The following is a 27,779-nucleotide window of genomic DNA, read 5'->3' as shown; positions in this document are numbered from 1 at the left end:
AGAAACCCGCACCGTTGGCTAATGGTAACGAGGCATCTCATTCATTTCAATATCATAATGAATAGCCATATTTACAATTAGTCTTGTAATAAGTGTCTGCCAATTACTGCTTATTAAAAATACATGCGTTAGCCTATAGATTATATATTGCATGGTCACATGGTATTCTTTAAACACACACACCCACCCACCCACCCACACACACACACACACACACACACACACACACACACACACACTATTTGATTTGTTCTGACACATTGCTTAACAATAATCCAGACTGCATTGCACTAAACTGATATAGGTGCTTATATAAATAGATCATAAATATACACGGCTTAGGCTATTATTCCAGCATTTCAGACTGACCTCTGATTTGTTGAACATCTTTTGAACATCTGTTCTGGCATGCATTTTACTTCATCCTGTTTTACAAACCTCACATGTCCATCACAATCTTTAAACAGTAAGCCGAATATGATCACATAGCACCATGATGGCCTGTGTGGTATGTAATAATGTCATAATACAACTGATTTGTCTTTCTCAATCTTTCTCGATCAGGAGCTCATGTTTAATATAAACACACACACACACACGCACACACACACACACACACACACACACACACACCTCCCCTTTCTTCCTGCCTGGATATTATTATAATATTATTATAAGATGCAGGTCAAAGTTCCTGGAAAGCATGAATGTGCAAAAAAAAAAAAAAAGTTTGTGTCTTAAAGAGGCAGCCTATAAAAATCCATGTGGCTCATGTAGGGAGGAACAAAAAAAAATCATCAGCCAACAGCCATCAAGAATAATGTCAACAATGGGCTGCGTCTAACCTATCCATGCTCACTATGCTTTCTCTCTCTCTCTCTCTCTCTCTCTCTCTCTCTCTCTCTCTCTCTGCCATAACTATACTTCATTCATTAGGCTACAGTGCACACGCGTGCATATGCTACAGAAATGTAAAGTCGGCTCTTGCGTCACGTGCACGCGCTGTTATTATTAAGGACGCGTCGGTTGATGTTGTGAACGTGTGTAGCCTGTGTGTGAGTGGGTTTTTTTTTTTTCCTCGGCGCGCGTCTCTCGCCGGGATGGAAAAAAGTCCACTTCGGTTTTTGCGTGAAGCTCCAAAAATCTATGAAATGTGTTTGCATGTTGCTCTCGGCGGAGCGGGGACGTGGAGGAGGTGGGAGGGTAGCGCGAGGCGACGACGGCTTGGAGGAGCCCACGCGCTCGCGTCCGTTCCGACCAAATCCTAGCACCGTTTCCGTTTTCTCCCCCGACGGCTCTTCATAATACAGTAAACAAAGTGTGTGTGTGTGTGTGTGCGCGCGCGCGTGTGTGTGTTTTTTTTATTTATTATTTTATATATATATATATAAAAAGAAAGCAAGCTCGGACACTAATTCCAGGTGAGTGTTGACTGTTTGTTGTTGTTGTTGTTGATGATGATGATGATATCTCTACTTCAGATGTTGGTATGTGTTTTGTTGAGCCTATTATTGTCGGTATTAATCACCGGCTTGGACGCTCGGACGGGTTGAGTCGCTCGTCGCTCCCCTCGGCTCGCGACCGCGTTGGTAGGTGCGAGCAAAGGGGGAAAGAAAAAAAACCCAAAACCCACAAACCCGGGGCTCGTGTGTTTGTGAATATGCAGATATAGTATTTGAGGGACGGAGGGAGGGAGGGAGGGAAGGAGAGAGGGATCAGAGTTTGTCGAGGACTATTCAAAGTTACAATGACATCTTCTTCCGGAAGAGCGCGAGCGCAGAAGGAATAAACGGAAAGAATGTCGGTGAATTGAAACAGCTCGCGCTCGCTCGCTCTCTCTCTCTCTCTCTCTCTCTCTCTCTCTCTCTCTCACTCTCTCTCTCTCTGTGTACGTGCTCGCGCATACCGAACCGCTGTTGTTGTCGCCATGGACACACCGGTCTCAGACCAGCCTGTGAAACAATAGAGATTATTATTGTTGTTGTTGTTGTTTTCCTCTGTAAATGACCGTTAGAAGTGACCGACGGTTTATTTGACTATAGTCAAACACGCAGGCTTTTTACAACTTCTCCACTAGTAATGTGACTAATCGGATTTGCATAAGGGGGAATTGTTGGTTGCGAGTGCTAATGTGAGAATAAACAAACAAACAAAAAAACAAAAAACAAACAAACGTGAGCTCGATAATAAATAAACCGGTGAATAAACACCCTGTTAAGCATTTTCGCTCCTTTCCCCCAGTCCGGTCTGGTCGGTTTGGTTTGGTAGCCGCACGCGCTCAGTGAGTCATTATTGACCGTCATGTGTTAAATGATTGAACCGAGATGAGTTGGTGGGAAAACTTTTTCTCTTCGTTTCCTTTTATTGACCGTGCATTCATATGAACAGCTCGTACTGTAGAGCACGCACGAGGCCGGGATATAATCTGTGCGCTGATTCTTATCCGGTGAGATCTCGTGCGTGATTTATTCCGCTAGAACAGATTTAGCTAGAACGCGTTTATAAGGAAGGACACGAGAGAGAGAGAGAGAGAGAGAGAGAGAGGGAGGACGGACTTTGGGTTCATTGTTCCCGCGCGGTGACCGTCGCTCTATTGTCCCTCGCTCGTGCGGGAGTTCACCGTGACACCCCCCCCAAAAAAAAAAAAAAACCCAAAAAACTCCCCCCCATCACCACCGCAACCACCGCAATACGCGACCGGACGTGGTGCTTTGCTGTTTTTTTCTCTTCTCGAGCGCAGAGATGTCGGATCAGGCTGATGGGTTCTGAAGCGCAGCTCGTGATAACGCTTCATCACGCAATCTCTGTGTCTTTCCTTTCTTTACCCATCCTCTGTGTTCAATAGCTCCTCTCGGCGTTTATATAACCCCCTAAACAGTTGACGGAACTTATCTGGCTGTCACGTCAATCATTTATTACCCCTCCGAATGGTAATGCGCCCCGAGCTCGAGCTCGAGCCCTTTGTCCTGCCTGCTTGAGCTACCCGGTGATTTCACAACAGCACCTGACTCATAGCCCAACACCTGTCTCATACTTGCTCACAACACGGTTTTAGTCGGTGACTGTATTTTATTCATTTTATTTTTTTCAAAGGAAAAGAAAAATACTTATGGTATTTAATGCAACTCTGCCCATACTGATAAAAGAAAAAGACTTTAAACGAATTGACTCAAAACAATATACGTGTTTTTGAATAGTGGCATTGCTTGATAATGCTGTCAATGTCACTTTTATTGTTTATTGTTTATGTCTACCTTACGTAAATGTTAATTCACCAGGGCGCGTGCATGCGTGCGTGAATAGTGAGCGCGCTCTCTCCTCATGCGTCTGAGTGAGTACCGTGACGGTCTAATCTCTCTCTCTCTCTCTCTCTCTCTCTCTCTCTCTCTCTCTCTCTCTCACTTGCCTGGGGGTGGGTGGGGGTGGGGGGTGTATTCGAGCCTACCTGCCTTAGAATTCTGTTAAGTCGTTTTTTTCCTCCTCACTGAGGCCAACATTGCATTCCCGTCATGCACCAGCTCTCTCTCTCTCTCTCTCTGTGTGTGTGTGTGTGTGTGTGTGTGTGTGTGTGTGTGTGTGTGTGTGTGTGTGTGTGTGTGTGTGTGTGTGTGTGTGTGTGTGTGTGTGTGAGTGAAGTGTAGGTTAAGAAGTTATAACCATATCCTATTTACCAGACTGGACTCATTTCTAAATCCCCTGCCTCCTGAGCCGAACATCAAGATGCCATGATAGGATTAGGGCTAAGATAGAGTCGACCTGAGCTCATAATTTTTTTTTTTTTTTTTTTTTTTCAAAAGAGAAAGGATGATGTGGTTGGATTTTGCTCGGTTGCATACAAATGAAAGTTTCTAATATGTTCGTCCATACGAAAAGGCAAAAACGATTTGAAAACGCTCACATAAAGCACGCCAGTTCGGTACGTGGTCATGGTACGGCATAAACTGTTACGTTAAACGCTTCAGGAATCATATTAAGAGCATGCATATTGTTAGAGAAGGCGGAACGTGGAAATGCACTCTTTACACCAGCTACAACAACATCTGATTGGAAATTGTCTCACCAACTGCTAGTTCGCCCAGGTCTTATCCAGAATTTGTTCCAGTGAATATCATATTCTGGTGCCTCTGTGCTACAAATGGTGTAATAATAAAATATATTAAATTAAATGGCAAATACATTATCGAACACACAATTACAGACCACAAAGTAATAATCTGGTTATTACGGCCTTGTTAAAAGGTGTCCTTTTCATTCATAACACACACAAAAGCGCAACACGCAACACCTCAAGAATCCACACGTAAACAGTGAAAACAGAGTTTTAACATTTTTCCACCTTTCATTTTCAGTGACCCATAAAAACCAGAAAGGCAAACTGCTGTGAAAACAAAAAACTGCATTTTTTTCTTAAAAATTGCAAAAAAAAAAAAAATCCATATATGTGTGAAAGGGGCCTTGGTTGTGCAAAATGGTACAAAGTCTAAACTCACCTTTAACCGTAATCTTAACCTTTTGAACTTTTCATATAAATTAAGTCAAATTCACAAGTGTGAGAGCGAGAAACAGGGATAATTTTGATAAAATATTGTAGGTCAGTTTTTGCCACATCAAAGAACCAGTGCATTGTAGAGCTGCAACAACTAATCGATAAAATCGATAATAATCGATTATGAAAATCGTTGTCAAGGAATCTCATTATCGATTAGTTGGTCTGTGCGCGACACGGGGGAGATTTACTCATTACGTAACTTCTGTTCCGAAAACACGCTTCGGAGAGTAAATACTAAAGTTGTGTCCTAAATGATGTACTATACACTTACACTATACACTATGTCCTCTACCGTCTAGTGTATGAATTTTAGAAAGGTAATGTCATCTCAAATGGAACACGAGCGGGTTTTTTTTTACTAACCGTAAGTATAAGCCGCTTCCTAGTCGATGGCGCATGACGTCATACGCAAGAATAACTTTCTTCAGTTTACTGTTTATATCAATGTTACCTTTCATAAAAACTAATGCATAAATACTGTTATATATCAACTTATATATTAGTTTATATTTATATTATATATAAGTATTTATGAATTATATTTATGGACGAACAAAAAGCACTGAATTAAACTACAATCCTAAATGAATAATATATATTCTGGTGTGTGTAGTGTGTGTACTGGGTTCTTTTCAGTCTTATATAATTGGACAAACAGTTGTGTAAAGTTTTAGTCTTAAGTTTATATTTGTAACACTTAGTTTGTAGATTTTATTTTAAATAAATAAAAAAAAAATGGTATCGAAAGTTTGCCCCGCCCCATCTGATTAATCGATCAGTCGGGGGCAGTCAGGTGGGGTGGGGGTGGGGGTGGGGCTGGGGGGATCAGCCAACTAATCGATTATGAAAATAATCAGCCCTACTGTATTTCAATCACAATATGTGACAAATCTCTCCATAAATAAGATTCTGTAATATGTAAGTTATTTCAAACATACATTTAATAGATATTAGTACCTTAACCTGGAAACAACAATCACGTTCCAAATACAAAGGTATTCAAAGGTAGGGATATCAGATGTTCGATACGATTATAACTGTGTAAGACTATAAATATGATTGCTTACGTGGGTGTGAATGAAGCCGCGTGGGGTAGCTGAGGTCACCAGGCAAGAATGAAGACGGGCCTGAACAAAGTGATGGCACTGCAGCTGCACAGGCAGGCCAAGAAGACAGAAATATTCAGGTTCATTTAGTTTTGTTGTGTTTGGTATTAGAGTACGCCAGTGAGTTAATTCATGTATTAATTTTTGTTATATGTAAATTGTAAATATTTATATGTAAATTGTAAATATTGTTATATGTAAATATTGTAAATTAAATATATGTAAATATATATAAATTAATGTTATATGTGTCTTAGTAAGTATGCTTTTAGGCAAAACTAGATAATAGACTCAAACACAGTAATTATTGGAGGATCACCAACCACACTATAATTACCTTCGGAATGATAAGTAACCCCTTTTTATAAATAATTACATTAATAAGTGTATTAATCTTCTCTTTTGTAGGAAGTGTGATCAAGGGCTAAGGAAAATATAAATATTGAGAGATTAGATGATATTTGGGCAAAGTAATAAATCAGTAACATTTTGAGAACTGTGTAAAGCAGCCTATAATTTTAACATACTAACTGCAAACATTGTTTGATTCGATTATTTAGAGGAATTGACCGAACCGAATATAAAGGTCTGGCTCTGGCTTGCTCATTAGGGATAAATTTAAATGTATATTCAATTTAAATGAATTTATATATTCATGTAAAGCTACTTTGTGACCAGTGTCCATTGTTAAATGCGCTATACAAATAAAATGAGCTGAACTGAATTTAAGAGCATGTATGATAAAGATGATGAAGTAAAATGATGAATCAACAATGAGCGTAGCAAGCAAATCATAAGCAGGCTTTTGTGAAATATCCACTAACCTATCGACCTATCTCCACACATCTGTCAGTCTTTGCTCAACGTCCACTGTCTATCAATTTTACAACCTGTAAACTGGACCAGGTTTGAGATTTCGCTGTAGTCGTGTCTTCGACACAAACGTTGCTCCTTTCCATTATAACTGTCACATAGCTCACGAATTAGCTTCAGATTGAAAGCCTCAAGAGACCACTTCTGTTTGTTTGGAAGAAGCTTGTGAACAAAGTTTGTGTTTGATGTGTGCCTTTATAATGGAAATGGTGAGCACTCCATAAAAAAAACCACCATTCTTCCCACCATTTTCCCCCAGTACATCCTACAATGTAGTAGCTTCCAAATGGTCAACCCCACACATGTTACAATTACAGTTAAGGACAAGCTCTGGCTCAACAATGGTCTGGATTTGGAGTGTGGCTTTTCCACATCGCGTTCTAAAGCTGTTAGATGAAATGGGGGTGAAAAAACCTAATCCTTCCACCTGCATACGGCAACACCATTTGATGCTGTCCAATCTCTTCAGCTCCCCACTGTTCTGGAGTGACTTCTTCTTAATTGGCCTGATGGTTCCAAAGAAGCAAATCTCTTTCAGGAGAAATGGATAATATAAATATCGGTGATGTTAGTGAGACAGCAAGTAGCCTCTCATTAACTCTACACACTGAAGAGCAAGAGGTTAAATCTAGAACCCTAAACTGTTCTTTCATTTGTCCCTCTTGAGACAGCGTCAAAAATTCAATGTTGAACCAACAACATTTGGTTCAACAACTTCTTTCCATCAGAGAGAGTTCTAAGTACAACCCCTTTTGAAAACTAAGAACTAGAGCTGGAACAACTAATTGATCAAATCAACAATAATCAATTATGAAAATCGCCGTCAACGAATCTCTTTATCGATTAGTTGGTCTGGGCGTGGCACTGGGCACATTTACTCATTGTGTAACTTCTGTTCCAAAAACACGCATCGGAGAGTACAGACCAAAGTTGTGTCCCAAATGACGTACTATACACTTACACTATGCACTATACCAGCTAGTGTATATTTTAGAAGGGTAGTATCGTCTCAAATGGAACACGAGTGGGTTTTAGTAACCAGAAGTATGAGCCGTTTCCCAGACGATGACACGTGATGTCAAACACACGTAATACGATGTCGCTAGCTTTAGCAGATACCCGGAGTTAACGTTACCTTTTATGCCCAACATGACCTCAGTCACCCTCACACGGAGGCATAATCGTCAAGTGTGCGACCAAAGTCCTCTAAGGCATGGGAGCATTTTATATTAAATGTAATGTAGAAGATTGTAACCTGCAAACTTTACAAAGTGGAGCCTGTGTAGCACGGAAACACTATAGTGATGCACGAGCACAAACTTACATTTATATCCAAAACGCTCCACTGTGTGCAAGGGCTTGGGGAAACTAGTGCGAGTTGCTTAAGAGGTTTAGTTTAAATCAAGTTTATTGCCATGATATGTGGCATTTGCGTGCTTGCAGTGTAAATTCTGTAGTCTAGTATAACGTAAGTGATCTATTCCGCCTCCTTGCTCCTCACTCGCAATGTAGACGTGGTGATGAACAGTGAAACGCGTGTAAGATGTGTAATGTAATGTCTGATCTGTAATGAGATTTTATTATTAATTTAGGACTGTAGTTTAATTATCACTGCATCTATTACAAATAATGCATAAATATTATTATATAATAGTTATATGTATGTATATGTACATGTGTATATATATATAATTGGACAAACAGTTGTGTTAATGTAAAGTTTTGGTCTGAAGTTTATAGTTGTAAAAATGGTATTTATCGATTAATTTATCGAAGAAAAGAATCAGACGATTAATTGATTTTGAAAATAATCGTCAGTTGCAGCCCTGCTAAGAACCCTTGACTATTATCCCAACCACAGCGTGTGCATCACTGCATTGTAAGCCAGAACCCAAGAATTGTGGGTTCAATTTCAATTACAATTAATACCTCAAATCAGTCTATATAAACTCTTATTAAAAAAACGTTAAATCTAGAACCCAAAAGGTCCTTTGAGTAGTCACATTAGGGAACGATTAATGGTTCTATGAGTTTCATTCCAAGAAACCCTTTAGGAAGCCATTCGCTATTCAAAGAGCCCTTGAGGAATGCCTTTTCCTGAGTGTAGTTTTTTACACAGATACCATTTTGGTAATGTATTATTTCCAGTCAAATACACCATCCTTTTTAATCATTGCCCGATCTATTCGTAAAGCTTACAAAGCAATTGGGGAAATATTTCCTCAGAACCCCTCAAGAATTGCCAATTTTTCAAATTTATAGAGGTATAGAGTGGCAATGGACCCTGGAATGCTTTACCATGAGTACCTGTACAGCTGTGTAAGTTGACTGAGACTGCTCATAGCTCTCCCAGAAAAAAAGGTCTATACCTTTCAGGGTACAAACATTTCTCACTGAGATGGTACCTTTATGGGTACATCATCTGTACTTTTAGTTACCTGGAAAAGTGGCTGCAGTGCACCCTCAACGTGTACCTTTGGGGATCATTTACATTGTACCTTGGGGAACAATAGTCTACCTGCATGCGCAATACTTTTTTTCCTGACAGTTTATGGTCCAGTAATCAGCCAGCGAGGGAACATAGTGTGTTCCCAAGTGTATATTGATTCAAATGAAGCCCATCATCTCTGTGAATGCTCTGTTATATGATCACCTGGCAGGAAAGCTGGACGCAGAGAGATTTGAGCAGGGCAGAAGAGTTGTAATAAAATGAATTCCAACCAATTTGAACACCAAATCGAATACCCCATTACACTGGATTTGGGACCTGGCTGACTAGCCAGTGAGTGAATGACAAGACTTGCAACAGAAACAGCAGAAACAACAGCAGAATTTCCTGTCCCTCAACTCCTGGACAAGTCTAACTACCTACACAAGTCGGTGTTTAACCCTCCTTACTGTCACTGTACTCAGAACAACTGGAGTAATGGCTGTCTTGTGACAACGAAATAATGATTCTGCATACCGGTCACCAGAACTGGCTAGACGTAGCTCAAGTCGAAGAGTAAAACACAAGTGTATAATCGCATCCACACAAATGCTTAGACATGATTAGATTAGGCAGGTTTGTGGCAGAAATACGCGCTTTGCCGCACAACTGGTGGGATGCCTTGAGAAACTGTGAACATGAAGAATGCACCATCAGTGTTCACATTAGCTTAGTATGCCAAAGATAACATTTGCACAAAGAAACCGTAATAAGCTATTTCATAAAACTGAAGCATCTTTCAAGCTTATATCACATTAAAAGTAACTGAGTAAATACATCATATTGTAAAGATGACTGTTATATCAATATTATGGTTATATTATTATTGTTATTGTTGGCACGGTGGCTTAGTGGTTAGCATGTTTACCTCCTGGGTTGGGGGTTTGAATCCTACCTCCGCCCCACGTGTACTTGAGTTTGCATGTTCTCCCCATGCTTTGGGGGTTTCCTCGGGGTACTCTGGTTTCCTTCCCTAGTCCAAAGGCATGCATCGTAGACTGACTGATGCATTTCCAAACTGTCTGTGGTGTGTGAATGTGTCTGCAATTCTCTCCTGTTATGGGTTGGCACCCCATCCAGGGTGTCCCCTGCTTTGTGCCCCTAGCCTCCTGGGATAGGCTCTTGTATGGAAAATGGATGGATGGATTATTATTGCTATGCATTATATACCATCTGTAGTTAAAAGCATACAAATACAAATATTTGCACATAGTCGCAGTTTACCAGGTCAACATATTTCATGCTTTCACTAACACAGACTCTTGTTAAATATTCCAAAACAAGAAATACCAAATACTGTAAAATATTCTTGTAAAATATTCCAAAACAATAAATACAAATATCTTGAAACAAACTAATACAACATACGCTGTTTTAATTTAATTTTGACTATAAACCAGCTGAGCAGCGCCCCTCCCTTCATCATAGACAAGTCTTAAACAATGATCGCAAGCTAGATAAACGGTTTGGCTAAATATGATTAATGCTAAGAGTCTTTCATATTTGTATCTGTTTTATATAACATCATATCATATATAACATATAAGATATGACATCATGTCATATTTATTGCATAAAATATATTTAAAGAACACAAACCATTTAATTCGGATTCTATAATTTCGTTGTCCTTGAAAATGGCATTAAACCTTGACCCTTGACTGAAATGAAAATATTCTGATATAAACCACTGTGATTTTCTAATATAAAGCTTGTGAGAAAAGCTTGCTGAATTTTTTCTCTTTCCTGTCAAAAATAATGTTAACATACTGGCAGTTAAAAGCTGTTTGAATGTAGCATAAAGCAGGCACAGGGTGCACGGTGGCTTAGTGGTTAGCATGTTCGCCTCATACCTCCAGGGTTGGGGGTTCGATTCCTGCCGCTGCCCTGTGTGTGCAGAGCTTGCATGTTCTTCCCGTGCTGCGGGGGTTTCCTCTGGCAGTCCATGCATGGTATGGTAGGTTGAGTGTCTGTAGTATGTGAGTGTGCCTATGCTATGGATTGACACCCTGTCCAGGGTGCACCTTGCCTTGTGCCCCATGCTTCCTTGGATTGGCTCCAAGTTCCCCATGACCCTGTAGGATAAGTGGTATACAAAATGGATGGATGGGTAAAACAGGCAGATCTTTGCTAGCTTGGAAAATCAGCTGTCTAATTATTATATATTTTCTAACTTCCCTCTCCCCTCTCTTTCCCAGGTCTCAAAGTCGGAAAGGCTGTTAAAATGTGTGCAAACACGGCGTACTGTCAGTTGTAGGAGAGCACCCTGAGGCCGACTCTTCACCTCTGCTGGTGTCAATCTTAGCCGTGCACCAACCAGTGAGAACATTGCTGCCCTTTGCCTTCACCCTCCACTCCTCCTCCCCTCCTCCTCCCTCTCCCTCCCCCTTGAGCTTTGGGCCATGTCTGCCAGTGGGGGGTTGATGGAGGGAAACCAAGCTAGAGAGGACGAGGATGCTCGGGACAGCTGCTGCGCTGATGAAGAATCGTCGCCCGTGGTGGAGAGGAGGAACCGGAGCGGGATCATCAGCACACCGCTCAGCAAGAGCCTCAAACACTCCCGAGCGCTCTCTCAGTACATCGCCACGTGCTCTGCCGCAGCTGCAGTTGCTAATGCTAATGCTAACAGACTTGCCCAGAGTTCCTTAGTAACTACAGGGATTAAGTCTCACTCAGTAGACGCCCAGCACAGAGGCCAGGTGGGACTTTCCAAACTGGACCGGGGTGCACTGGTTTCTAGCCTTCTGGACTCTCCAAGCGGTTTGCATCTGGCCCAGGCAGCAGAGCTCTTACGACGAGCTAGCATGCTACTTCCTGTCTCTGACTCCTCCAGCCTTGGTGTGGGTGGGGATATGGAGGCAGTCTCAGCCTCTGATTCGCTGGGGAGTGTGACAGACTTTCCGTTGTTGAGCAATGGTGGTGGTGTCGGGGGCACTTTCCCGTTCCACCCGGGCCTCTTCATCATGACGCCGGCTGGAGTGTTCCTGGCTGATGGGGCACTGTCACAGGTGACGGGAGCTTCTGAGCAGCAGCAAGCGCACAGTGAGATGGCAGCGGCTGCCAACGCCAACGCCAAGAAGAAGCGCAAACGCTGCGGTTTGTGCCCGCCCTGCAGGCGCAGGATCAACTGCGAGCAGTGCAGCAGCTGCCGTAACCGCAAAACCGGCCACCAGATCTGCAAGTTCAGGAAGTGTGAGGAGCTCAAGAAGAAACCAGCTGGAGGTCTAGAGGTAAAATGCTAAAAAAAAAAAAAAAAAAAAAAAATTTATGAATACAAACTGACAAATCACTGGTTTCCAACGATGAAGAAGAAATTGGGCGCACCAATGTGCTGCTCCAATAGTTTTGCCGTAGACACCCAGAATATTGCACACGACCTTGCATGTACAGCAGCTTTTAGAAATGAACATTACACATTACAGGATTTTATCATACATTCTGTTTGGTACATTTAATATATAGGTAACATGTAAAAGCTATACACTCTATGTGGATGGGTTATTTGTTTTCTTGACGTTGCCTTGGTGGACTTTCTCAACAAGAGGCTATGAGCCGCAGTGTTCGAGACCAGAGGTTATTGACACCACAGCTCTTCCCTTGTACAAACTCTTTCTTGATCTGAAAACAGCTGAATTTGAAACTGTTGGACATTACCCTGTAGATAACTTTGGTTGGAATAAGTACAATAAGAATCAATCATCACTTATACCCTGTATTTCAAAGAGTTATGGCTCTCCTTTTCAAACTCATCAAACTGATGAAGTCTCTGTGAAATCATTCTGTTATAATAAAGTAGATGGTCTTCAGCTAAGGAAGCACAAGAAATAAATTTCACAGGCACATGTTTGCAGCTTTGCCAATACAAAATGTCCCAATCCCCATTTAAGAAGTACACGCGTTCCTTAATTACATTTAAAACACACCATTATTCTAGTCATGGACTAATTTGTAACATATATTTCCAATGCACATTCAAAAACACGAAAATGAGAATGTGGTTCTAGTTCATTTTCAATTAACTTAAGAGATGGCGAAAACGGGTACAGTAACAACAATAAAAGCGACCGATTCATCATTGTGACTCAAAACGTCACCACTGTTAAGCTTGAACGTGGTAGATGTCCTATGATTAACATTACTCCTTTGTCTGATTGGCTGTTTGGTGCACCAAAATGAATGACGAAAGACTTGATGATGAAGGGTTTTTAAATTTTGTCAACAATAACAAAAACAAAACCGCTGTTTTGACCCATTGTTGATGAAAATACGATAAAATGAAAACAAGAAACTAGCAATGCGAAGAAAATTCAAAATACACCAAAAAAAATTTGATGGACGGAAAATCAAAACTTCTGTATTTTCTGTTTGTTCGTGCTGTGTTGGTCTGTAAAAGAAATAAAGAAAAAAAAACTTTTATAAATTAATGTTTAGAGAAATAAATCAGCTTAATTTAGTGTTTTTTTTTTTTTTTTTTTTTTTTTTTTTTTTACACCTCTACAGTAAAAATAAACTGCTCAGACAAACCAGATTATTTAGCTTTTTTTTTTTGGTGTTATTTTTTCTGTTTGTCTGTGTGTATGGTTTGACATGTTGCGTGATGTCTAACCAATCAGCAGTGAACAGTACTGCTAGCCCCGCCCCCAAGTACGATTAGTTCTTCTTTGTATCAGCCTTGATCAGGTACCAAAAGCTGTACAATTGTAAAGTTTGGTACTGAATCAGTAGCCAGTTGAAAAGGCTCGATTCAAGTTTGAATTTGATCATAAATTCCAGTTGTTGTAGGCAGTGGATAAAGGTCTAAAGTTCTTCCTGAGCTGAATCAGGAGAGTGTTTGGACAGTAACATTACTGAACTGTGCATGAGGATGGAGAAACCGCTGTAGGTTCCACTGTGGCTGACCCCTTGCTAATGCAGGAAATTATTTTGCTCTTTACTTCTTCCAAAACCATCACACTATCTGCCCATGGGGACCTTCTGGAAACTTCTCCGAGTAAGAGTGCTTATCTAGAATCGGTCATAATTTGGTTATATGGATAATTTGCACCGATTATATACTTTCGTCCATTAAGTAATTAAATCATTAAGGTGTTTTTTGGTGGCAGGATGATGGGAACAGAAGGTTTGACCTGAACTTGTACTTGATAGCTAGGTAGAGTTGCATTATGGGAAGGTTTGCTATTATCTGTAATAAATTCAATAGGTTGGATCAGGTGTGTGTATGAACACGTGGCTAATTTACAAAAATGTAATAATATCCAAAGTGGTATCAACATTCACTCTTCTCTTGGTTAGGATGGAGTCCTCCACACAGCAGGAAGAGATTTCTGTACTTAAAAACAGTTTTAAATATAAATGTTTGTTAAATCACTGTTATATGAGTCCAATTTTCTATTTCTGAACAAGGAGCTGAATACTTGCAATGTAATACACAGTATATTTGAAGGGGGAAAAAATCATTTACCTAAAATTAAGACAAGTTAAGACATGTTTGGTGGCCAAATTTGACTGTTTCAGTTTTGCAACGCAGCTATAAGTCAAATGTTGTTAACATGTTCTAATTGACTGTCGTAAGCCGGGGTTATGATAGTCAATTAGAATTATGCAAATACATTAAAACCAAGTCGAGTCGTCAAGTAATTACAGACTTTCTGACATCAAAACGAACAAACTCACATCACATAAGTGAATTTTTAAAAAATGAATACACTTATTTGAAATATTCTAAAGTGCTGTGGTATTTAAACCGCTGTTATAGGAGACTGGTTTTCTATTTCTGAAAAGATCCTGAATACCTGCGACATAATAGAGTCTGCATTTGACAGGAAAAATCACCCAAAATTAACCCAACATGTGGGTTTGACTTGATGATGATTGTAGACTTGTGGCACTTCTTAGCTTATAACCATGATTCTGAAATTCTGTAAATTCAGCCCTAGTTGTAAAGATATTTTTTATTCAGTAGTTTCGTTGTCTACAAGATAAGTCACCAGTCTTTTTGTCTTTTATTGTTTTGCACAATTTAAAATATATACCAAGAAACAGCAAAAATACGAATATTTAGAGTGCAGTGAGAGGCAGAAAACTGGGAAGGGCTTATTTAAAGCCTAAACAATGTAAAATTTTCTCAATATCATAAACAACATGTTAATGTGCAGACAAATAATACAACTACATCAAAAGGAAACTAATAATAACAATATATATCACAATAACAACAACAAAAACTAATATATGAAATAATATGTAAAAATTGAGAAAGAAAAATAAATAAAATAAATAAATTAGATAGTTAAAAAAATTTTATCTAAAAATTATTTTTTTAAAAAAAATTTTTTAAATGTTTTTTATTTTAAATTTTTTACTATTGCATTGCTTATAGCCAAATCGTATGGAAAAAAAAAAGATTTGTAAAAATATTAATCAATTCAAGCTCAGTTATACTCTACAGGCCACAAGTGTGACAGTAACTAACTGTAAAAATGAACTTTTTCCCCAATAGATAGCAGACAGTCATTTCATTATTAATGAAATAATATAATAAAGAACAACGCAGTCTGAATTATGTCTGATTCTGATTCTTGTTTTTGCATGTAAAATTTTTTTTATATAACAACCTTCATCGTTCACACAGTTCTCACACTAAAAGGTTCCGGACTGTGTTTAATTAAAAGTATGTAAATAATTAACAACGGGTCAGGTATCAGCATAGACCTGAAAGCCGTTCTATACACAATATGCAAATATCGCTCCAAACCTGAGGAATATTTTTTCAAGATTAATTTTTTTTTGGCTTAACGAGATGTCACAAGAAGAGTGGAAGCTTGTTTCCGTCACATATGAGAAAGTGTGTTCCACAGATTTATCTCACAGCTACGAGTCACTATCATACAATTGTGACAAGAGTTGACAAAAAGGGTCCAGTTCTCGCTGTAAAGAATATTCAGGTAGGCTCTGTTGCACGTTTTCACCTTTGCTGGGTGCAATTACACGATATATAATTGTAACTGTGAGATAAATCCGCATAATATTTTGTCATATGTGGTGGACACGACCTTCAATTCTCAAAGGTTAGAAAATTAATACAAAGGCGCATTAGGGACGATTAGTCTTTTATTTATTTATTAATTTCAAAATTAGGTCTCTTAACGGTTAGGTGGATTCAACATTTTAATAACTCCTGAACACATTCACGAAGCTCCGCCCCCAGGATCTACTGTGGCCTGTAGAGTAGAGTGTCTACTGAATGAGGAGGTGCATCCAAGCACAAACAAGCATTCCGGACCGGAAGTCGGTTTTCCAATGGATTTTCTCAGTGAATTAATACACTTTTGTTAAGGCCACAGGCTTGTTTTGTTTTAATCATGTTCTATATATTGTCCATGCTATTTGATTTAGTAAGGAATAATAATAATAATAAAAAAAACTACTGTACCTTTAAATAAATGTAAAAAAAAAAAAATTGCGATGCAACTTGCTGAGTTTTTTGTGCTTTTTTTTTTTTTGCACGGAAAACTACTCGAATTGCTCTTCGCATATACCAACATACACAGACTTTCCCAGTGATGTTTGCTGGTAAATGAGACCTTTTAGCTGTACTCATGTTCAACGCACGTGAATCGAAGAATTCTTTGGTTGAATGCGCGTTGTGATGACGTCACATGATGCGCCTTGGTTCAAATCTGCAGTAATTTAGAAAAATTGCAAGCTCGTCCGAATATTGCGGAATTTCCTTGATTTGGCGTTAATTTCCCTGATCACAAAATCCTAGAGGGACTGAATATCTGTTTGCTTTGATATATTTGGCTTGTTGTGTATAGACTTTCTCTGTTACAGCACCATTTTATAATCTGGGGTCCTTTGAACATTATATCATGCAAGAGTTCTAGTTTTACACGGACTGCTGAGGCAATATGATCCTTTGCAGGTGCTGTTTTTTTTTTTTCACTCGAGGGTGGTCTGATCGTTTTAGTGTCATCCAGTTAGCCATTTCCGTGATGTTTCAAGCAGAGGTTTCATTGTGTGTTGGACTTTTTTATTTATTTGTTTATTTTATTTTTTTTTACGATTGCTAATAATATGCGTAAATGCTATTTAAGTAATTGAAATACTTCAATAGGGAAAAAAAATAGACAGTAAAAAATAATCTGAGTTTATATTCATATATTGTACCATATCATGATGATAGTTTTCTTTAAGTGATGTAATGGTCTGATGATGTGTGAAGTAAACAATAAGAAACTTGCATGCTTTGCGTTCATTTGTAACCAACTGGCTGTTATGGTTTTATCACAGAGGAGACAAATATTTAATAACCACATCATCACGATACAGAAGGTCACAATTCCAGGTCATCGTGTCAAAAATGATCTTGCGAATGTTTTGCTACACATCCAAAGAGCTCCATCAGTTATCACTAGACAACACCTAGTGATAGTTAAACTGTAAATTCCTCCCAGTGTCCTGTAAAAGTGACCGTGGTGTGCGGCTGTGTCCGTTGGTCTGAGCGTACACCATGTGCATGTGGGGGGATGGGATGGGGTGGAGAGAGAGTGTGTGTGTGAGTCTTACCCGGTCCATCTGGCCACTGCGGCTGTCATCTGGAGCACCAGGTGTCAGTGTGGCCTGGAATCCTGTGTGTATGTTTGTGTGTCATTTGGCATCAGAGAGACACAACCCTTCACTAGTCATGGTGTTTGTAAATGCCACAGCTCTAGCTATAGATCAAACTGGTTGTGTTTTTTAATCAGTTACAGAGGATATGAAGCTGTTAAGCAATGATTGTAGTCTCGCACGTATGTTGCTGAGCATCTGTCTGTGTGTGTAAGTATGTGTGCGTGTATGTTTGTGTGTGTGTGTGTGTGTGTGTGTGTGTGTGTGTGTACATGGGACTGCTGAATGCTCCAGTTTCTCTGGGGAGGATTTTGATGGGAGTTAAAGGGGTCGTGAAAAAAGGCTTAAAGGTGTGTGTGTGTGTGTGTTTAGTTTAATGCGTTGTAAACTACAACTGGACTAGTCAATCAGCAGATAGCTCTGCTATAGATATATATGCAGATAGATATGCAGCCCAAAAACATGACCTGTGTTCCAGACACAACGTTTGAAAACGGGCTGTGCTTCACGTAAGAGACTGTAGACAGCTAGTTAGATAGTTATAGTTACTGACAGCTAACCCTGCTTTCACACGTGCTGCTTGTAGGTTGATGTTTACGTGTACAAGCTTATTTGCTTGATTGATTTTGTAAAGCACTTCTGTTGTTTTAAATGTGCTCTGTAGATAAAAGTCGACTTGACTTGACTTGATATGGCTTCATACTATCTTCAGTGGCAGATTTGCAAGGGAACCTAACTGTACTAGCTACTTAGAGCCATCACAATGAACCAACAATCACTGCTGTTTCCTTCCAAGAACGGTTAAACATTTAATGAGAGCTTGTATATGACAGGATAAGACGATACCATGGATAATAGGTTTATCTTCTAATTTTGGGGATCAAACAGAAAAACGAATTGGGAACGAATTGGAGGTGGGAACTAAGGTTATGAATAGAGATGCACCGATGCTAAATTTCCCAGCCGATACCGATAACCGATTATTCAGATTGATATCGGCCGATACCGATAGTTCTGACATTTATGCTTTATTATAAATGAATAATAATTAATTCCACAATTCTGAAAGAAATGCAAATAAAAACTTTATTCTCTCCATTTCAACAAGTTGTTTCACAGTAACTGGTCTCATGAACCGAAAACACATTACTCTAATTAACATTAACACATGAACTCAATTCTGAAGATTAAAGTAAGATTTCTTAATTTATTGAATGTTATTAATTCATATTAACATTGACTGAATTGTAAAAAAAACCTCCTGTTAGTCTCACGTTCACTCACCACAAACAAAAGCATTTCTACTTCATCATTAACATCAGACTGGTAATATATAATATACACTTTTTTTTAATATATATATATTAACATTAACTGGATATGAAATATACTACTCTACAAATATATTTTTCTATGCAATATATACTTTTCTGTCAATTCATCTTCATTTAAATCTTTCAACGGTGTACTGGAGCTTTATTCAGCGCGACCAGCTCGAGCAACGCAGCAAAAGAAAATTAGACTTGACGCTGAAACTCCCGCTTCACTGCTGCAGCGTCCGGTGTAAAATTTTATCAGTGCAGAGATTACAAACTGCCGTTTTGTCGTCATTCCACACAAGAGACATCATCTTTACACACAGCACGAAATCCATGTGTTTTCCCGCCCTCTTTTGATTGACAGGATATAATCGGCCCTGACCATCGGATGTTTTTAAACTATCTTCCGATGGCCCATAGCGGGAAAAATAGCCTTTATCGGCCGATAAAGATTACTGGCCGATACATTGGTGCATCTCTAGTTATGACCATACATGACTGTAGGATTGATCTGAGGAATCATTCGAGCTAATTGTTTGTATTTGTCACTTTACAGCACCGCTATGTCGTCTTTTACTCAATAGTCGGTAAGAGTAACATTACTAAGTAAAAGTCAGATAAGTAAGGAGTAAAACACAACTGAAAAGGAGTTGTGAAGAGGAGTTACGGCACATCCCGAAGTATTGTACCCCCTTCTAACACAGGAATTTGCCAACCGTTGCATTTTTCTATTAATTAAAGAACTCATCATTTATTTTTTTTAACGATTTATAGTTACAGATATGGAAGGTCCACAAGACAAGTTTGTTCCTGTTATCACTTACCTTTTAACAGCTATAGACAGTCGGGTTTTTTTTTTTTCTCTGTAAGTGTGTAAGAAAGCTTAATAAAATGAATAACAACAACAGTGCATGAGCAATAATGTACAGGGTGTCCCAAAAGTCTGCATATATGGTGGATTATGTACGGCAGCACCATGTCGGTTGTGCCTTCGTCAGCGGATGTTCGTGGACGTCTACTGCGTCTCGGTCGGTTCGCAACACTTCCTGTCTGGCAGCAGTGTTGTGTGTGATGTGCTTGCCATGTTTCCTGTTAAAGTCCATCACAAGCTTGCGAAAGCTTCCTGATTCAGCCACGAGAATGATACGTTCAGTGCGTTCTTCTTTTGTCAAAGGCGTTCTTCAAGGCTATTGTTGGGGGGGGTCGTTTGGGTGGGGGCATTTGGGGGGGGGTGCGTTTGGGTGGGGGCATTTGGGTGGGGGCATTTTGCTAAAAAGTGTTAACTTTTGAGACATCCTGTAGATTAGTTACAATAAAACATACAGCATGTCAATAGCAGATAACATGTACGATGATAGTAACTATAGTAACAGGAACCAGAGGGGACACTTAACTACTGCTCTTAAAAACCTTTGTCATGAGAAAGCGCAAAGGTGGAATGTGTAAGGGAAAGGCATTACTTCTGACTTTTACAAAACGCTGACCTAGAGACTCCTTCCAAAGCATTTAAATGAACATCTCATTTTTACCATATTAATGTTTATATTTTTAGGCTTAAATTATACTATTTGGTTATTAGAGTATGCGGAACATCTGTCAGAGAATACTGTGGGTCAGAAGGTGTTGATTCGTTTTCTATAACAGCATCTCCGACAGTAGTTCAATACATGTCACAGGTGTACAGTATATTAATGTGCTCGCTCTATTCTCAAGGACGCAACACGCTACATTAAGAGCCAAGGGGGATATAAACTTATGAACAGGATGACGTATATATCTTATCTTATATCTTCTGAATGGCAGTACTAAATGAAAAACATAAGTCTTTTAAACAAAAAAAAAACGATTTACATTGCTCGTCCTGTTCAAAAGCTTACACACCCTCCCCGGAAATACATCGTGTTGCCTTCTTGAGCGTCAGTGAATGTTCGCAGCTTTTGTAATAGTCGTGTACGAGTCCCTCAGACGTCCTCAGTGTGAACTATTGGATCTCAACATCATATAGAGACTGTTGGAAAGGGGCAAAATATGCAGAAGATCCTAAATAAAGAATGTGCAGGACCTGGAGGATTTTTCTGAACAGTGGGCAGTGTAACTGCTCAGGACAAACAAGGGACTCGTGAACAACTCTCACAAAACATAAACACAGTCGTTGATCATCCAGGTAACGACACACGGTATTAATAATCAAGCATATGTAAACTTCTGAACTGGTTCATTTGTGTAAATTCAGTTATACATCTGTAAACATCTGTTGTGTGAAATAGCTTATTCAGGGCAGAACTAAATAAATAAACTAAATGCAATTTTAATGATCTCTCTTTAAAAAAAAAAAAAAAAAGATTTACATTTTGCAGATTCTGCAAGGCGTATGTAAGCTTACGACCTCGACTGTAACTCAAAGCGGACAATTATGTAACTTTAGCCTAACGATAGACCAATGTTTAAAAGATAGTGTTATTTATCAGAGAAAAACTTAAGACGTTTTGTGTAAGGAGACGTTTAATCACCGTTCATGGAAGGAGTCTCCAGTGTCATTGCTTTGTAACAGTCAGTAAGTTTCGCTCTCGGTTTATTAGCCTCAGGATGTATAATATGAGTAAAACGGGATTATTTATGATACCTTTGATACTCACAGATAAGTGTATTGTGACATCATTCATCAAAATATTAGCATAATATCGTCATATCGCTCAGCTGTGCTGTGTTATGATGTCGTATTGGCAGTAAGAAGGGATGGATGATGAAAGCATGGAGGCTTATACGGCTTAAAGAGCCCTTATTGATGTCACAGGGGGGGTGTTGCATATATTGACTGGGCTGTGTGTGTGTGTGTGTGTGTGTATCATATGAACAGGCTCATATTGATGAAGTGGGGGAATCTACAAAGGTTATGGTGATTGGAGAACATGCAAGGTTTTATTGACAGGAGAAGGAAAGAGGAAAGGTGTGAGTTGGTTTTGTTTGTGTGTGTGTGTGTGTGTGTGTGTGTGTGTGTGTGTGTGTGTGTGTGTGTGTGTGTGTGTCATAGTTTGTCTTCATTTTTGTTGCATATAGGGTTATTGATATGTGTAAAATGTTGTAAAGGTGGACCATATCTTTGTGTGTGTGTGTGTGCGTGCGCGTAATGTTTTCCACTTAAAACCTTTGACAGCTGTGTGTGGGAGGAGACAAGGATGGCAGTAATCCAGGCTCCACCCCTTTCCCAAAGAGCTTAAGCAACAGTCAGACAGATGAGGTATTTTAGGAACATGTCTGTGTGTGTGTGTGTGTGTGTGTGTGTGTGTGTGTGTGTGTGTGTGTGTGTGTGTGTGTTTGTGTGTGTGATTTAGTGAGAGAAAATTAAAAATAACAGTGAGAAAAATAACGACCGAAACTGTCTGCAGTGTCATATTTATTTGTGTACGTGGGAAGGATGAGTGTTTTCTGGTTTGTGTGTAAGTGTGTGTGTGTGTGTGTGGCCAGGGACTGATTTGCCATGTGCTTGCGCCGGGCGTCCATCTGTGTTGGCTTGTCAGGGGGGTCATGGAAGGATAAGGGGAACTGTGTGTGTGTGTGTGTGTGTGTGTGTGTGTGTGTGTTTGTGTGTGTGTGAGTGTGTGCAGATATGCCAAGGTCCTGTCAGCTATCTTGGAGAGTAATGAGGGAGAGGGAGAGGATGTCCAGGACAGGAAAAGAGTGTGTATGAGAGTACGTGTGTGTGTGTATGAGTGTGAGAGGTTATTAAGTCACAGTAGGTGAAATCATTGTCTGCCCATGTTACTTCATAATTAAGCAACTTCACTCCTCCTTGTTTCTTTCTTTGTCTCATTCTCTCTCTCTCTTTCTCTCATGTGATGACGGTTAGCTTTTCCAGGAAATGCTGCAGTTGGCTTGAGTCTGTCAGTGCCAGTCCCCACGTCCCACCGCCGCCCGGCCGGCCCCCACAGCCGCAGGGCATGCTGGGAAAAATCCACCACTACTGCGGCATTTCAGGCTCCACAGGCTCAGAGTCCAGCTCCGCACACTGAGAGAGAGAGAGAGAGAGAGAGAGAGAGAGAGAGAGTGAGAGATGGGGGAGGGGTGAGTGAGCAAACGTGACTAATAGGGGGTAAATCAGGCAGAGGAAGAGAGAGAGAGAGAGAGAGAGAGAGAGAGAGAGAGAGAGAGAGAGGAACGAAGGAACGAACAAAAACAAAGCACAGTCCAACACAGGTGTTAATGCTCCAGTCTCTGGGAAGTTTGTCAGCAGCTGTTTTCTTCTCAGATGTTTACCTTAAAGGAATGTTCCAGTGTTTTTCCATCTAATCCCTTTCCACTAAACGTATTTGTGATTACCACAGACAAGAATTTCAACACATTTCCGCGTAAAATCAGAAAACATGTTTACTCGCGGATAATGGAAATCTAAGCACAGTTGTTGAAGTCCGTCAAAACGCAAAACTATAAAACAACTGTTACACTCTGAAGGTCGTCTGCTGCATTCGACTAAAACTCTTAAAACCTCGTACGTCTGAATTTCTGACCTCCGACTTGGGGGAAAAAAAATCCTTAGAACATGTAAAACTCCTCAACCCCGAGTTCAGCAAGTGCCGTCAAATCAACATGGCTGTACACATCAACAGTAAATAATGTAGCACTTCATTACTGTATAAATGAGATGAATTGCTTTAGATCAATCAACATACACACATATTCGCTTGTTAAATCGACCATACAGTTTGCTCATGACAGTTAGCTGGCTAGCTTGTTGCTAGCAAAAGATGAACACAAAGGCGTCCATGTTTGTTTCCAACTTTGCAAAAATGATACGAGTTCCAATTTCCAGCCCTGTAACTGTACAGTAAAAAGTAGCTCTAGAATGCCGTGTCTGCATTCGTTTTCTACTAGCGCACTAATTGGTATGCAGACATTTTATAGCATTGTTCGAATTCTCATTCTATTCCCCTGATAGCTATTATGTTAGAGGGTGAACTGGACCGATGCATTGATTTAAAAGGCAACAATTGAAATAAATTGAGGCAACAAACATGAATCGATTATTGCCCAAAAAACAAAGGACAGACGATTGATGATGCTAACTGGTGGTGTAAATGATGTGTAAATAGGTTAGCGAGGTGATTTGCGCATAACTCTGACAGAAATAAAGTCCTTCGCTACATCATTATCGTTCGCAAATTAAGGATTTTAATTAAGGATTTAAGGATAGACCTACCCTAAATTCTGAAAAGCGTTGGATCACATATCGATTGGAATCTAATAAAACGAATCGTATTGTAGCAGATTCGGTGATATTATCAAATATTGAATCAAAATCTAATGTTGTAGTACTTGAGACTGGACACGGTCTCATGGTCTTGGTCTTGTCAGGGACTTGGGAGATTTTGGTCTTGACTTGGACTCTAACAAGTATGGAATCTGACTTATTCCCGAGACCAGTTGAGTAAAAAAAAAAGCCCACTTATTATTATTATTATTATTATTATTTTCACTAAATTGACGACTTGATTGACATCCAATATTAACCAATGACTGACTTGACATCCAATACTAACCAGTGACTGATTATTTTCTTTTGCACACATCTTAAAACTGCACACAGTCAGGATTCAGGTGGTTATATGGAGTAGTGCTGTAGTACTCGAGACCGGACTCGGTCCCAAGACCATATTTTCATGGTCTTGGTCTTGTCATGGACTCGGGAGCATTTGGACTCAGTCTTGTCTCGGACTCTACTATCTTCTGGTCTCAGTCTTAACTCCACCTACTCAGCTCGGATGAACTGGTCTCAACTACAACACTGTCAAAATCGCATCGTATCATGTGGAAGACTGAGGTTTACTCCCTTCGTATGTTATTACCCATAGTAAAATACCAGTATATTAATAATAAAACAATAACTACAATACTAACTAGAATAATAATATACAGGCCATTGCGAGTTCTTTCAGCTCGAAAATGACTGGTCAGAATGGACACCAGAGTGGAATATAAATTGAAATCTTTTTTTTTTTTTTAAATTGTTGTTTAATGACCACTAAAGTTTGAATTGAGTCTTTCTTCCTATATAGTGCTGCATACGGAGCAGTCGATATAGTAAATAGTGAACAAGTGAGGGAGGGGTTTCAGCGTTACTCTTTTCCAAAGGTGTTGTTGTATCCATGAGCGATCAGATCCGCAAATTATTCCCTTTGAAAAAGTAGTCTGGTCTTTGAGAGCTTAGAGAAACCTTTGAATTTATAAAGGTATTTTAGCAAAAAAAAAAAAAAAAAAAAAAAAAAAATATATATATATATATATATATATATATATATATATATATATATATATATATTATAAATGTTTTTTAATGGATGTCAACAACTGGCATTAGACCTCCATTAAAAGTGAATTTCGAGTAAACTGGTGTTTTCCTCTGGTAAGGATAATGTGTTCAAATTAATGTCTGAAAGATTAGGTTGAAAGACACTGAAGAATCCATTTAAACATAGCGCAAAATGCTTCATTTACTGACCACTACTCTTGTTCCTCTCTTTCTCTCTCTTTCTCTCCCCCTCCCCCTCTTTTACTTCCCTGTGTCTCTAAGAAGGTGATGCTGCCCACCGGAGCTCCTTTCCGCTGGTTCCAGTAGGACGACGGCCAGCCGGACTCCCTGGCGAGCTCAAATTAACAAACTGCCAATCACGTGCAACGCCAACGCCCACTCGGACTGCTGCTGGCTCATAAACACTGGCCACAAATAACAAAAAGAATAAACAAACAGCCTCTATGAACCGAGAGAGGTAAAAAAAAAAAAAAGAAGGCACTAAACGAGGACGAAGCTAGTTCTTCTGAACCAAAAATAGACTGCCATGGCAGTATGTCACTGCTTTGTTTATTTTTTGTTCGTTTGTTTGTTTGTTTGTTCGTTCGTTGTTCTCTATGTTCCAATCGGGAATCGTTGAGGAGTCGTGTCCTTTGTTGGACACTTTGGGAACTCTGGACTGCCAAACAGAAGATGTACAATCATTTTATTTTCTGTGTTTTTTGTGTTTTGTCCATGTGTGGAGGAATGCTGTATTTGCATTAGAGAATGTAAACTCGAGACTCTGTATTAAAGCTAGTTATTAATCCAGAGCACTATTGTACAGTTAGCACCGACGTTCTTACTGACTGCTTCAGTATATTTGGATTTGGCTTTTTTATGTTCTTGTTTTTTTTTTTTTTTTTTTTTTTTTGTTTTGTTTTGTTTTCTTTTTGGGAGGGGGGGAATAGTTTGTCATAAAAACTGATTTTCAGATCGATGTTTGATATCAAACCAGATGAAAAGACAGAAATCATTATGATGTAGCATCCCTTTTGGCAAACAAACAAACAAAAAAAAACCCATCTACTGTTATTTTTTTTTTGTATTGTGAAACAGAATCAATGTAGTTCTGCACTGACGTCATTCAAGGATGGCTGAGACAAACGGAAAAAGGAGCACGAACACCAGCCGGCGGCGTTTACAGATCAGATTACTTTCCACGGCAGGTTGTTGCTCTACTGGATCCTGATTGGTCAAACGGAAATTACTGACACAGCCGAGATCTCTAAACAAAACGTGGTGGCCCTTATACTACCAAACCACGTCAGAAAGCTCTCTGTACGTTTACCTAGATCGTGAGATTCCCAGTGAGATTAAAAAGGCTCAAGGACAAAAGACATCCCTCCCTCCTGCACCATAACCACATGGTGGAGGCCATCTTGGATGGCTGACCACAATCCGCTTAATCAGTCACGCTGGTGGTGTTCTGTTCTGATTTAGTGTTGAAGCCTGGCTAGAAATGGATGAAGCCCAGGTCCCTAACATGTCTGAAGGTCTTCAGTGCGACATCCATGTTTCCACAGCCACCATCCCGAGGGCTGCGTTTGTAAACTGAATAAACGAATGCATGTATCTGTGTCAGAAACCGACAGCTCTGAGGTTGCAGCTTTTCCTCAGCTTTGGAATAAATAGAGATACCAACCTACACTGTTTGCCGCTGGAATATGTAAATGTGTGACTTGAAGTACAAAGTTTTATGGATCTGAAGGCTAATTAGAAAATAGATAGGGTGCTGCTCCAAAGGTCATTCAGGGTCAAATCGATACCCAGTCAAATTTCCACATTCCCACGTCACAGTCTGTTTACTAGTATGTAGGGAGGATTTATAGCCTGCATGTGGGAAAAAGCAGTCACATCAGTGCATTTTTTTGTTGGGAGGGTAGGAGTGAATGAGTGTCTAGGTCTGGGGTTTGTTTTTGTCTTTTTTTTCTCTTCTTTTCTCTCTGTGTAAGCTCTGTCTGGATTAAATCTTCAGCCTATTACAGAAACAATGGGCCTCATTTATGAATCGTTTAGTAAAGTTGTGCGTAAATGTTGTCATAAGCCAAAATTTCCCACCAGATTTACAAACGTTTCTGTAATTCTGGTTTTCTTTGTTGCGCATGTTGATAAGTGCCAATCACCCATAAATTACCAAGAGTGTTCACAGCACAGCTGATTTATATTTAGCGACGTCCGCAAAACAACAGAAAAGGCAAAGTTGACAGAGCGGAAAACGACAAAATGACAATTAAACGGTGAAAGAGCGCCTCCTAAGTGTGACATGCATTAAATCTTCTAGTAAAGCAGCTCAGCCACTGCAGCAAGTCAGCTACCTTAAATGCACACTAACTCTTCCTCCTGTTATAGGGCGCCATTTCTTTTGACCTAATTGAATGGCTAGTCTTATTTGTGTTGATTTATGGATTTGTTTTGGATTGCTTTAAGTCATTAATATGAAATGACTGCGTTTCACAAAATTTTCATTCAATTTGTGTGTTATTGAAATAAATAAGCTATTTAAACTTGA

The 27,779-nt window shown here is 39.5% G+C and overlaps 1 protein-coding gene across 5 annotated transcripts; it reads left to right on the top strand.

The window, feature by feature from the left end:
• Positions 1 to 27,779, top strand: cxxc5b (CXXC finger protein 5b). Of its 5 annotated transcripts, none has more exons than XM_017485128.3 (3): positions 1 to 24; positions 11,215 to 12,246; positions 25,511 to 27,779. In XM_017485128.3, the coding sequence occupies exons 2-3, from the start codon at positions 11,419 to 11,421 to the stop codon at positions 25,553 to 25,555; spliced, it is 873 nt and encodes a 290-aa protein (XP_017340617.1). In that variant the 5' UTR covers positions 1 to 24; positions 11,215 to 11,418; the 3' UTR covers positions 25,556 to 27,779. The 5 variants fall into 5 exon arrangements, with proteins under 5 accessions (XP_017340617.1, XP_047015757.1, XP_047015756.1 ...); XM_047159801.2 differs by lacking the exon at positions 1 to 24 and adding an exon at positions 926 to 1,309; XM_047159800.2 differs by lacking the exon at positions 1 to 24 and adding an exon at positions 926 to 1,318.

The sequence above is a fragment of the Ictalurus punctatus genome, chromosome 14 (assembly GCF_001660625.3).
Source record: "Ictalurus punctatus breed USDA103 chromosome 14, Coco_2.0, whole genome shotgun sequence".
Classification (NCBI taxonomy): Eukaryota; Metazoa; Chordata; class Actinopteri; order Siluriformes; family Ictaluridae; genus Ictalurus; species Ictalurus punctatus.
Note: the sequence above shows the minus strand (reverse complement) of the source record. Positions and strands in the feature narration are given on the sequence as shown.

Coding starts and splice junctions, on each gene's coding strand:
- cxxc5b (XM_017485128.3), top strand. CDS start 11,419: ATGTCTGCCAGTGGGGGGTTGATGGAGGGAAACCAAGCTAGAGAGGAC. Junction 12,247..25,510: donor AACCAGCTGGAGGTCTAGAG/GTAAAATGCTAA, acceptor TGTGTCTCTAAG/AAGGTGATGCTGCCCACCGG.